The sequence below is a fragment of the Sminthopsis crassicaudata genome, chromosome 2, assembly GCF_048593235.1.
Source record: "Sminthopsis crassicaudata isolate SCR6 chromosome 2, ASM4859323v1, whole genome shotgun sequence".
Classification (NCBI taxonomy): Eukaryota; Metazoa; Chordata; class Mammalia; order Dasyuromorphia; family Dasyuridae; genus Sminthopsis; species Sminthopsis crassicaudata.
In genome coordinates, this window is record NC_133618.1 from 654,898,855 (window position 1) to 654,911,976 (window position 13,122).

At 44.9% G+C, this 13,122-nt stretch overlaps 1 protein-coding gene across 3 annotated transcripts; it reads left to right on the forward strand.

Moving 5' to 3' along the window:
- Positions 1–998: 998 nt before the first annotated feature.
- LOC141558905 (dual specificity protein phosphatase 13B-like) lies at positions 999–11,835 on the forward strand. Of its 3 annotated transcripts, XM_074296762.1 has the most exons (5): positions 1,008–1,082; positions 2,386–2,425; positions 4,351–4,539; positions 5,405–5,622; positions 11,365–11,835. In XM_074296762.1, the coding sequence occupies exons 2-5, from the start codon at positions 2,403–2,405 to the stop codon at positions 11,565–11,567; spliced, it is 633 nt and encodes a 210-aa protein (XP_074152863.1). In that variant the 5' UTR covers positions 1,008–1,082; positions 2,386–2,402; the 3' UTR covers positions 11,568–11,835. The 3 variants fall into 3 exon arrangements, with proteins under 3 accessions (XP_074152862.1, XP_074152864.1, XP_074152863.1); XM_074296761.1 differs by lacking the exon at positions 2,386–2,425 and having other exon boundaries at positions 999–1,082; positions 4,306–4,539; XM_074296763.1 differs by lacking the exon at positions 2,386–2,425 and having other exon boundaries at positions 999–1,082.
- The last annotated feature ends 1,287 nt before the right edge of the window (positions 11,836–13,122 follow it).

Here is a 13,122-nt window from a genome sequence, read left to right on the forward strand (position 1 = left end):
AACAGAAATCCAAGGAGAAATGACTTGGACCAGATCTTAGCTGGGATGGGCACCTCAGAGCAGTGAGGAGGTCTGCCTCTGTCCCTGGAAATCCAGGGCCTCAGTCCCAAGGGAATGATGGGGGCATATCCCCTGAAAGAGTAAGAATTCCCCCATAACCTCATCCCTTCTCCCACTCCCCCCCCCCCTGCCCTGGTGCTGAGGCAGAAACAATAGCCCTGGTCAGGAGGGTCCCCGAGAAGATCCGTAAGATCCTTGAGGTAGAGCCAAAAGGGGCCATAGAGCTCAGAATTAGGGATCTCGAACCAGATGTTACTGGTCTAGTCCAAACTCCACATTTTACATTTTGAACCCAGATCCTCTGATTCCTTAAAATCATTTCTCTGGTGAGATTCCGAAGCTGCCCAGGACCCCTTAGCTCAGTAGTCCTTCCTGCAGGGGCAGCTGCCCAGTCATTGGCTCAGGGGAGGACTATGGGGGCAGAAAGGTGGTTGTAATTGCGGAAAGGCCTTCTGGGTCCGGGATCCGGGGGCTGCTCATCCACCTTCCAGGCGGTCGGCTGCAGAGCATGGGCTTGGCCACGGGAGGGTAGCCTTACCCTGTATTTGATTTCGGGAGGGCCAGAAAGGCATGGCAGGGGAAGAGTTGGGTGGGACCGGGTCTTTCTATGGGAACTGGACCAGGAAGACCGGGGGTCTGGATGCTGGGGCCGAGGGCTTCCGGGGAGCATCCAGGATCAGGGAGGGAGCAGCCCCGGGGGCCTGGCTACCCCTCGTTACCCACTGCCACCTCCTATCACCCCTTCTCCAGGGCCCCTTTACTCTGCCGTCTGCCCTGGGCCAGCAAGTGCCTGAAGTCAGCCGGATGAAGCTGCAGCCCTCTGGGCAAGGGTAGCCCAGGACCCCCAACCTGGCTGCCCCCTCCCCCCAGGGGTTCCAGGTAGAGCAGCTGGAACTCTAGCCGCTTCACAGCATCTGTGTTCTGGGATGGAACCTCAGCCCCCTGTTCCGATCCCTACTGTTGAGTCCAGCACTGCCCTGGCCCCCAGAGCCTCCAGACTCAAGCCCTAGATCATGCTCTAGGTAGGTGGGGTTACCTATAGGTAAGATGCCCCTTACTGGGGAAGAGTTGGAGGCCTCCTCCAGCATCAGGCAGTCCTTCCTTGGGCTTGAGTTTAGTCCCAATTGGAGTCTGGGAAATCTGCAGAAGCCCACAGTTAGGGTTTCCTAAGAGTTCGACACTCTGGGTCAACAATTATGTCTGGCACCAGCTGGCTGTGAGAGTTGGGAAAGGTCCCTCAGTCTGTAGGAGTCTCTTCATCCCTGCTCTCAATTTTCAAGCTGATATTCTAGGCCTTTACCCCACCAAGGGGAAGAATATTCCCTTTTGTGCTGTCCCCCACTGACACCCCTGGATGTGGGGGTGACCTGAGAAAGAAGGCACCACCTCCATCCCACATGGCCTAATCATGGTGTGCACAGTGGGAGGTCAAAGTCAGGTGGACACCGGACCCTCATGTGGACGACCCCACGATTGTATAAGCGCCAATTTTCAGGATTTCCTTACACAGCTGGCTCTAGATCCCAGCTTCTTAAACTGTGGTTCGCGACCCCATATGGAGTCTCATAACTGAATGTGGTGTTGTGAAATTATGATTTATTATCAGTACATACATGATTTGTAGACTTTTTTTTTATATACCTGGGTAATGTAAAAATTTCTCAGGTGAAAAAAGGTCAGAGTGGAAAAAGTTTAAGAAGCCCTGTTCTATGTAACCCCCCCACACACAGCCAGTATCCCCATTTTTGTACTTACCAAGGCCCTGCCACCCCAGAATGACAGTTCTGGCTATAACTCAGAAATGCAGAGGAGGAGGGGAGGAAGGTTAAGGCTGTCTCTAACCTTTCTTCAATGAGAAGGGAAGGTTCACTGCCACCAGAAGTGAGGGTCTAAATGGGGAACTGAGGGGGAGGAACTCGTGGCGGGGTAATGGCCCTTTTAACCAGCAGTCCCAGGGGCAGGGTCAGCCAAGAACTCCTGATGCTGGGAGAGGAACCTGGTTACATCAACCACACTCTTGGGTATAGCCCCGTTTGCAGACGGAGAATAGTATAGGGCATTATTGTCCCTGACCTAGGTAGAAGTCATTTAGGTTCATAGGATTCAGCTGCTTCAGCCTCTTGTGAGTGTCTCAAGAATATTACTGATTCCCCAACCTTACTTGGGAAAATTGTGAGAAGGACTTGGACCCCCTCGCCTACCCCCTACACCCAGGCCAGGTGTCCCTGGGACCTAGAGACATACATGCAAGCACTGTATCCACTATGTACTATGAAAAGAAGCTCAGGAGACAGCGAGCCTTCCATGTTTACTGAATTCTTCCAGCCTGGCTTATACCCAACATGTGGTGGTGCACCTTGCCCAGGTAAAATTGGTTCTTGTTAAAAATTGTGAAATCACATCATTTTCTTTTAGACACTTTTCTCCCAACCCGCATCCTACTCCCCGAGTCTTGCTCCACTAGTCAGCTTGTTGTCATAAAGGCTTTGAACAATAGCCTTAAGGCATCATCCCTCTCAAAGCAGCAGAGTTATTTGGGGAATGTCTGGTACACATTCCCATAAATAACAAATTACATACACCCTTAGTTTCCAAATTGTTCCCTTGAACTCAATTTCTGCTTATCTCCTAATCAGGAGCCTAACAATCAGGGCCTGGTATAAAAGTTACAAAGGAAGATTATAGGCTGTTTTCCTTGAATGGTAGCCCTTTAAAAAACATCCTTTGAAGTTCAGTTAGCAAGCAATTAACTGAGAACAGTATATATTCCATAATAATCATAGTAATAATTTTAAAATCATAGAATTACAGAATTTTCAGGAGGGAAGAGTCTCATGCTTAACCCTAATTTCCAGGTGGGTCATGTTCATAACTGAAATGAAGGGAAAACAACTCAGCCTAAGTTCATCCGTTTGTCAGACACTCAGGGCGTTTGGGAAAAGGAAATTAGGGAGGGTGATTTATTTTTTTTGTTGGGGGAAAGAAAACTAGTTACAGAGATAAATGTTGAAAACCATATGTGATTGAAAAAAATAAATTAAAGTTTTTTTGTTTTTGTTTTAAAGAGAACTGGATTTTGCTGGGAAATATATGGGGGGAAATTACCTGTTCAGTTCAGCAAATATTAAGCACTTAGTCTGTTCCACACTCTGGATAATCCAAAGACAAAACCCGATATTTTCTCTTGCCACCATTGTTTTCTTCCACACCCTAGAAGAACTCTGGGACAACCAGAGCAGGTTAGCTTGAGCTGTTCAGATGCCAGAAAAGTATGTGGCTAAGTTCTGTAGCCAATGGGACACAGTATAATAAGACCCTGAGTGACCCCAGTTGGGAGGCAGCAAGATGCTAGTGTAGGAGAAAAATGAGGGGAAAGGTAGCTTTCCTTGAAACACAAACAGGGCCCTTGGGAATAGGGGGCAAGGGATAATGTAAAACCTGCAGGGGTCACCTGCAGGGACTCCTCCCTCTCATGGCTAAGCCAGGCAAGACAGTGGGGGAGGAACTGGGCAAGACATCCAGCCTTTACCTGCCATCCAGGTAAGGCAGAGGTGTGGAATTACAGAATGGGAGAGAGTTTTAAAGATCAACCTAGTCCAACCGCTTAGTCCTCAGAGCCCTGTTCAGTTAACCGACCTCCCAGCACCCATTCATTTTGGGGACATGAAAATGGAGACCCAGAGAAATTGTCCTTTACCCCCAGAAAGCACAGCTATGAAGCTGAACTCTAATCGAGATCCCCATGGGACAGAGCAAGCTCTGAGGTTCTGTAGGGTGGAAGGTTCTTGGTGATGACCTCAGTGATCCCCTCCGGTTCCTGGAGGAGCTCCTGGGACGCGATGGTCTTCCGAGTCTCAGTCCAGAGCCATTTCCCCTGGACCATGATACTGGGGAGCCCTTTGCAGGTCACTCCCAGGGCCTTGTTGGGCTGGCCGAGTACTGACGGGGGAGCATCTGGACCAAGGCTCCAGCCTTGCTTCTGCAACTGCTGACCCTTTAATCTCCAATTCTTTGGCCTCCCAGGCCCCCTTCTTTCCAGAGTTCCCAGAGTCAGCTCCAAGTTCCTTCCTGTGGTTGATTAGATGAAAGCACAGATGTCTATCACTCATTCCTTCACAGTTAAGAGAGACAGTTGTCTCTCCCTCCCTCTATAAAATGATACAAAAGCCATGAGACACTTTTCCTGGATTCTGGGACTCATTCCTCCTCCCCCCTTCCCTCCCCCTTCCCTCCTCCCTCACCCAGGGACACCACAAGGACAGCAATGGGATGCCCTCCCCTGTTTTCCAGGATGGATTCACTGCAGAGACAGGACCTGCGGAGGCCCAAGATCCATGGGGCAACCCGAGTTAGCACCCAGAATCTTGTCCCCTACCAGACACCCACTTTGGCCTACTTGCAGCGCCTGCTGTGGATTCGAAGGGCTTCCTCAATGAGCCACATCAATGAGGTCTGGCCCAACCTCTACCTGGGAGACGCGTAAGCCTTCCCCAACTTACCCGTGAGGGGAGGGGGCTCCACCCCCTGAGGAAGCCGTGATGGGCAGGGGTCTTCTCAGGGATGCTTCCTCCTGAGACAAGGTTGGAAGGCTCAGCTCCCTGCTAGGAGAGGGAAGAATGAGGGAAAACACCCGAGAGAGGAAAGTAAAGTTATGATTCCTATCATAGAATTACAGAATTTTCAAGAGGGAAGGGTCTCATGTTTAAACCTAATTTCCAGGATGATGGAATAAAATTATATTATTATTAATACATAATTACATTCTATTTTAGTATATCTACATAATATTCTATGTCTAGAATATATATATTATATATAGAAAGATCCATTTGGGCGAATTCTCCAGGTATGTCACCTGTAACAGGCCTAAAGCAACCCTCCAAGACACAGGGAAGGTGGTGATCTGCGTGGCTAGGAATTTCCTTATCTTCTACTTTGGAATCACAGATTTAGCCCCCATCCCATTTTATAGGTGCTGAAACCAAGCCTCCGAGCCTTTAACTGGGTGACCTAGTGGATGGAGCCCTAAAGCTGAGCTCAGATACAGCCCCAGACACTTACCGTGGGTGGTTCTGGGCAAGTCATGTAACCTCTGCCTGCTGTAAAATGGGGGTCACAATAGCCGTATCTCCCTGAAAGATTTTTAGGGAGCCAGCTCACTAATAAATAATGCTTGCACTCTTGGCTGCTTTGCCAGCAACCACTCAGAGTCAGGCTAAAAGCCCTTGTGGGTGTGCCCCAGTCCAGCAGCCTGTCCTCTGCGGCCCCCTGCCCAGGGCCCCTGCCAGACCTGCCACGCTGCCAGCAGGCACCCCATGTCTCTCCCTCCTTGTGCCCCCTCCAGATACGCAGCCCGGGACAAGAGTAAGCTTTGTCAGCTGGGGATCACCCACATCGTGAATGTGGCTGCTGGCAGGTTCCACGTTGACACGGGCGCCAAATTCTACCGAGGGATGCCCGTGGAATACTATGGCATCGAGGCCGACGACAACCCCTTCTTCGACCTCAGCATTTACTTCCTGCCTGCAGCGAGATATATAAGAACTGCCCTCAGCAATCAAGGTGAACCTTCCCTGCTCTTCCTCCTCCCCTTCCTCTTCTTCTCCTCTTCCTTTTCTACTTCCTCCTCTCATTACTTCTTTCTTCTCTTCTTCCTCTTCTCTTCCTCTTCCTCCTCCTTTTCCTTCCTCTTCCTCCTCTTCTTCAATTTCTTCTCTTTATCATCTCTTCCTTTTCTTCCACTATCTACTTTTTTCTCCTCCTCCTAGTTGTTCTCTTTCTTCTCTTCCTCTTCTCTTCTTCCTTCTCTTCTTAATCATTTCTTCCTTATCTTCCACTGTCTCCTACTTTTTCCCTCCTTCTCCTTCTCCTATTCCTTCTTTTCCTTTTCTTCCTTCTCCTCTTCCTGTCCTCTACCTTCTTCTCTTCCACCTTATCATCTCATTTTTCCTCTTCCTTCTCTTCTTCCTGTTCTTTTCTTTCTCCTCCTCTTTCTCTTCCTTCTCTTCCTGTTCTCTTTCTTGTTTTATTCCTTTAACTCTTTCTCTTCACCATCTCCCTTTTCTTCTACTATTTCCTATTTTTCTCCTCTTTTTCTTCCACTTTCACTTCTTTCTACTCTTCTTATTTCTCCTTTTCTTCTTACTAATCTTACTTTTTTTCTCTCCTCTTCCTTCTCCTCCTCTTCCTCTTTTCCTCCTTTTCTTTCTCCTTTTTCTTCCTTTTCCTTTTCTCCTCCTCTCCTTTTTTTTTTTTTTTTTTTTTTTTTGGTTGCGGAGGCAGTTGGGATTAAATGACTTGCCCAAGGTCACACAGCTAGGAAGTGTTAAGTGTCTAAGGACAGATTTGAACTCAGGTTCTCCTGACGTCAGGACTGATGCTTCCTCCTCTCCCTCTTTGCTCTACTCCTTCCTATTCTTATTCCTTTTCTTTTTCTCTTCCTCCTCATTCTTCTCCTCTTCTTTTTTATCTCTTCTTCCTTCTCTTCCTCCTCTTCTTCCTCATTCTTTCCTGGTTATGGTGTTAAGTTTCAGAGAGGGTTAGAAGAAATTGAGGGAGGGACCCAGGAGCCAGCTGGACAAATGGCTCCCAAGATTAGGAGTCAGACACTTCCAGAAGAGCCAGCTGGGTCCATTCTAAGTGGACCAGGTGAATGGGAAACCTTCTCAGATATTCAGCCACCTTCTCCTCCCTTCTCTACCTCAGAAAAGCACAAATACTCTGTAATCTACCATTTGGGAAAGATTAGAGAGAGGATTATAGGCTCAGAGCTGGAATGGGCCCTAAGTCATCTGGTCCAAATCCCTTCTGTGGACAGTTTACCTGTCTTACTTGTCTTGCCCAGCACCAGGCAAGTAGTCAAGCCCTCTGACTCCAAATCCCTGGTTATTCCATTGCCCCAGGCTCCTTCTAGCCTCCTCATGTTGCATTTGAGGAAACTGGGGTCCAGAGCCATTTGCCCCACATCGTATTCAGAGGAACCTATATTCAGAGTTGGCAGAGGCCTAAGAGGCCATGGGGTCCAACCTCCCTCATTTTACAGATGGGAAGAAAATGGAGGACACTAAATGAATGATCCCCAGGGTCATACAGGAAGTGTCCAAAATGGGATGTGAACCAGGTTTTCTGACTCCAAAGTCAGTGCCATTCTTGGCAAGTCAAGTCCCTCTGCCAGAGTGAATTAGTGATTGTTGTACAATTTACACTCTGAAAAGTTTCTCGGGGCACTGAGAAGTTACGTGATTTTGCCCAGAATCTCCCAACTGGGATGGGCCAGAGGCAAGAAGTCTTCTTGACTTTGAGCCTGTAGCGCCATTCATTATATACTGCTGCCTAATAAGTAAAAAATATTCCTATTTTGGGGATTGGGAAACTGAAGCTCCCTCAATTGAGAAGTAAAAATGACCTTCTCTAGAATGGGTTTTTAGCAGTTTTTGCTTTTCTCTCTCCTAGATATATTCATATTATTAAGGCAAAATCTGCATTTAGGTGATATTTGATCAGGAAATAAGAGAACAAGCATTCTTCTCTGTCTCATCTTCTCATCCCTGCCCAATTGGAACAGATGACAGTGATGTAGTCTCCAGAAGCTTTGTCTAGAGCCTTTACTAGGGTCAGTGAATCACTGAGTGAAAACTGTTGCTGAATAAGTTATCTGGCCCTTATGCACTAGACATAAGTTGGGTTTCCTGAGAAGTCTGTGGGGAAAGGTTGGTGAACAATTGGGATACCAGATAAGGAATCAGCATGGAGGGCCAGTTCCACATAGAGGGTCTTTTGTCCCAGTAAGACCTTGTCCAATTGGAAAGGCCATCCCTGTGTGGTACACGGTTGGGAGATATGTACTTTGTATATCTGTGCACTTATGTGCCCACGAGTGACCATCAAGTTATAATGGACATCAAGAGCAACTCTGAAAGAGAAAAGGATTCATTCACAAAAGGGCAGCCCCAAGGTAAAAGGATGGGGGGATGCTAAATACTAATTATCTGTATTTGAATTTCAGGGTTTTATTATTTTTTTAATGCCAGCTGTCTGGATTTCCTTAGGAGCAACATGGGAAAACTGTTAAAAACTCTATATTTGAGGACATAAATTCAAATTCTACTTCTGACATTTACTATTTGTGAGATTTCAAATAACTCACTTAACTTCTCAGGGTCTAAGTTTCTTAATCTGTAAAATGAGGGCACTTGTCTAGATGACTTCTGAGGTGACTTCAGCTCTAGAACTTAACTACTAGAATCAGGACAGTTTGCCCAAGATGATACAGTTCTCTCTCCCTACCTCGATTTCCTCAATTACCATCTTGTAATAGTAGAGGGGCTTGCAGAGTTCAATGAAACTATGAGCTATGCTGTGCAGACAAGAAGAGATAAGGAAACTTTTCTTAAATGAACAATGCAAAGAAATGGGAAAAAAATAGAATGAGGATGAGATTTCTTCAAGAAAATTTGAGATATCAAGGGAGAGTTTCATGCAAAAATGGACATGATCAAATTAAAAATGATAGAGATTTAATAAAAGAAGAGGTGGCAAGAACGTACAAAAGAATTTATCACCAAAAACCATGTTTACTGATCTGTAGCCATACATCCTGGAGAATGAAATCAACTGGGTCTTAGGAAACATTATTAACAATAAGACTAGTGGAGTCAAATTGTTTAAAACCCTTAAAAAATGTTGCTGCTAAAATGCTGCATTCAATATGCCAGAAAATTTGGAAAATAAAAATGGCCATTGGAAAAGAGCTGTTTATATCCCAATCCTAAAGAAAGGCAATGGTAAAGAATTACTGAACAAGTGTGCTTATTTCAATACCAGCAAGGTTTCGATTAAGATTCTGCAAGCCAGACTTAAGCAACATGTGAACCAAGAATTACCAGAAGAACAGGCCAGTTTTTGAAGAGTCTGAGGAATTAGAGACTAAACTGTCAACATTCATGGATTATGGAAAAAGCAAGGAAAATCCAGAAAAAACTTCTATTTCTGCTACATTGACAACATGAAATAAAGCCTTTGACTATATGGATCACAACAAAATCTGTCACGTCCTCAAAGAGATGGGAGTACTGGACTCATAACCTGAATGCAGGTCAAGAAGAAAAAAGTTGGATCCCAAAATAAACAATAGGTTGACTTAAGATTGGGAAAGAACACTCAGACTGCATATTTTCACTTTATTTATTTAACTTATATGCATCATCATGTGAAATAGGCTAGATAAATCAAAAGCAGGAATTAAGGTTGCTGGTAGAAATATCAGATATACAGATGATACCATTTTGATGGCAGAAAGTGAAGAGGAATTGAGAAGCCTCTTGATGAGAGGGAAAGAGAAGAGTGAAAAAACTGGTTTGAAGCTTAGCATATAAAAACCTTAAGATCTTGGCCACTAGTCCCTTAACTTCCTGTCAAACAGCAAGAGAAGAAATGGAAGCAGTATCAGATTTTATATTCTTGGGCTCAAAGATCCTTGCAGATGTGATTGAAAGCCAGAAAATTAAAGGACACTTGTTCCTTGAAAGGCAAATCTGAGCAGCACACTAAAAAGTAGAGACAGTAACCTGCTGACAAAGGTCCATTTAGTCAAAGCAACGGTTTACAGTCATACTGTAAAAATTGTACTGTAAGGATCCCCACACTTCTGATACTTTCTTTTCTTTTTTTTTATTTAGAATTTTTTTTGACAGTATATATGCATGAGTAATTTTTTTTATAATATTATCCCTTGTATTCATTTTTCCAAATTTTCCCCTCCCTCCCTCTACTCCCTCCCCTAGATGACAGGCAATCCCATACATTTTACATGTGTTACAATATAACCTAGATACAATATATGTGTGTAAATCCAATTTTCTTGTTGCACATTAAGTATTGGATTCCGAAGGTATAAGTAACCTGGGTAGATAGACAGTAGTGCTAATATTTTACATTCACTTCCTAGTGTTCCTTCTCTGGGTGTAGTTGTTTCTGTCCATCATTGAGTCTTTATGTTGAAGATATCCACTTCCAACTTCTGATACTTTCTAAAGAAGACTTTTGGGAGTCTCTTGGACAGCAAGGAGATCAAATCAATAGTTTTTTTTTTAATTAAAATAGTATTTTACTTTTCTGAATATATTCAGTATCATTTTAAACATTCATCTTTGCAAAACTCTGGGTTCTAAATTTTTTTCTCTCCCAAAGACAGCAAGCAATCTAAATCAGTCAATATTTAAGGCAATTAATTCAGGCTATTCACTGTAAGGTCAAATATTGAACCTGCAGGTTAAATACTTTGGCTATATAATGAGAAGATGGCATTCATTGGTAAAGCCCCTGATGTTGGAAAAGATTGAAAGGAAAAGGAAAAAGGGATAGCAGAGGATGAGAGGGATAGATGGTATCATGGAAACAATGAAAATGAACTTGGACTCACGTCAAATAAAGGCTAGGAGGATTTGACGTGCTGTGCTCTGTGGAGGTGTGTGAACACCTGAACAAGAAGAAGTCACAAGTCACAAGTCTTTGTCCTCCACCAGATCTCAGATTTGGAGCTAGAAGGGAACCCAGAGGTCATTTTATTTAACTTAACCATTTTGCAGATGAGGAAATTCTCTGGGTTCTGTCTATAAGAGAACCATCTCTTCCCCTTCCTCTTCTGACTCAGCTGACTATCAGAATTCACTCTACCCCAGTGTTAACCCTGGGGCTGCCCATTCATACTCTGAGAGAACCATACCTGCTCAGGAACAAATAAACTCAAGACTGGAATAGATCACTGAAACCCACTCTGGACAGAGCTCTTCTCCTTAGCTTTCCACTTTTGGAAAAAGTTCCTTGTGTTGTTGGGACCATTCATAGTCATGCAATCTCAATTTCTACTCTTTATTGGACACCAGACCTCTGGAGATAATGGACTGAGCAAGGAGAAAGGTCCTAGTTAGTAAGCACTGACCAGTTCTCTCAAGGCCTGAGCTTTCCCCAGCAGAAGGACAGGAGCTTTTCTCAGATTTTGCCCAATTCCTTAGAAGCTTTGGAAGAAGAGGGAATAAAGTCTGGACATGAAGACTACTTGTAGTCTCTGACTGACATTCGGGATTAGCATCCTTTGTATTTCAAGTGACTGGGAGCAAAGTTCCAGTTATCCACCTTAGTAACATTTTTGCCTCTAATTTCTAGGTGAATGGGGCCATTTAGTTGACATTTTTGTCTCTAATTTCTAGGGGATCTGAATGGGGCCATATCGACTGAGCATTCATCTCTCATATTTCTTGTATGATTATGGCTTGTTCAAAACTTGTCTTTTGTCTCTACTTGCAGGCCGCATATTTGTGCACTGTGCCATGGGAGTCAGCCGGTCTGCCACACTTGTCCTGGCATACCTCATGATCTGTGAAAATATGACCCTGGTGGAGGCCATTCAGACGGTGCAAACCCACCGAGATATTTGCCCAAACTCGGGTTTCCTCAGGCAGCTCCAAGTCCTGGACAGTCGGCTGGGGCGGGAGATGGGGAGGCTCTGACTGGGCAGGTAGCTGGGAATAGAGACCCCTTTAGGGTCTCCCCTTCCCACCTGCCTTGCAGAAGACTGGCAGCCCTCACTGTTTACAAATGGACCCTGAGATATAGATATCAAGCAAGGGGGAATCAGAATGGAAGGGGCGGGAAAGGTTGAGAGTTGATGTTTAACAGGTGAATTTACTCGACTTGTTAAAAAAAAAAAAAGATTCTTTATGCATAGAAGAATTTGGTCTCAATCTATAATAAAGAATTAATTCATCAGACCAAAAATGGACTTGTTGTCTGTGTTTGCAGGGCCCAAACAAACTTGTAAGAAACTCTTTCCTGCTATTGGTTTCCTGCCCCCAGCTACTGCTTTATTTCCCATCTCATAAACTTTTCCCCCTAACACTTGTCATAAACAGCAAAACAGTGTCTGAAGGGTCATTAATAAAGGACATAAATATTTGGAACTTCAGTTGTTGTGAGAATAGTGGTGTCGTGACGGGATAGAGCAGGGATATCAACTGGGGTAGAGCCATTTTCTAATAAATGGAAAAAGATTGAATCTAATTTTCCTCCGTTTATCCTATGTTTATTTCATGGGCTACGCCAGGCCCTTAGCTTACCAGCTAAAGTAATGTTCTATATTCTTCCTATGTTCTAGAGCATGTCAAGCTGCTGTGGCCCAGACTGCTGTTCTAGGAAGCCAATGAGACACATAAATCGTCATGCTCTAGGAGCCCCATGTCTCTGTGCATATAGGAGTAAATGTGTATATAGATTCCATGACACACTTCTTACTCTGGCGGTAGAATAAAGTATTACTGGAAGGTAGGACTGGGCCTGTGATTTCACTGATAGGGAACTCCCAGGTGAGGAAGTTCCCTTTACCACTGTAGTCAGCATGGTCTCTGTAACTGTCTTAGTGGCCTCCAGATGTTAAGAGATCACATAGGCCCCGGGTCACCCAGCCAGTATGGTTAGGGCTTAAACTCCACTGTCCCCTGCTCCAAGAAAGCGCTCCACCCTGGAAGTCACACTGCCTTTCTGTTAATAGGTCAAGTGATTTTTAGAATATAAGACTAGTGGTAAAGTTGTGGAAGGTCGCTTTCTTGGGGGCACCCGAGTCGTGGAGATGAAGCAGAGAATTGGGCAGACTTGTAAGGTGAGCTTCACCCCGGACTGAGCTTATCGAGCCCCTCTATAAACGAATCGACAGAGAATTAGAGTTCTCTTGAGACTGGAAGCTTGAATTTGGGGAGCAGTCCAAAAGGAGGCCACGTTTTAAAAATCAGGGACAAGAAGTCTACATTTTAGCCAGTAGAGGGAGCTGAGATGATACAGATGTCCTCCAGGGAAAGATGCCCACAGGCGAAGGAACTAGAGCCAGATGTCAGTGGGAAGGATCCATTCTCAGGGCTGGGATTCACTAAGGTACCAATTTCTCAAGATTCCTGCTCCTTTTCTCCAATGTGGGGAAGGTAATATTTGGCTTCCTCACCCCAGAAGTTTCATCTCTCTCTGTTTTCTAATCATAGCTGAACCAAGACCTAGATTTCACTGACTCCTGAGCCA

Coding starts and splice junctions, on each gene's coding strand:
- LOC141558905 (XM_074296761.1), top strand. CDS start 4,325: ATGGGATGCCCTCCCCTGTTTTCCAGGATGGATTCACTGCAGAGACAG. Junction 4,540..5,404: donor AACCTCTACCTGGGAGACGC/GTAAGCCTTCCC, acceptor TGCCCCCTCCAG/ATACGCAGCCCGGGACAAGA. Junction 5,623..11,364: donor AACTGCCCTCAGCAATCAAG/GTGAACCTTCCC, acceptor CTCTACTTGCAG/GCCGCATATTTGTGCACTGT.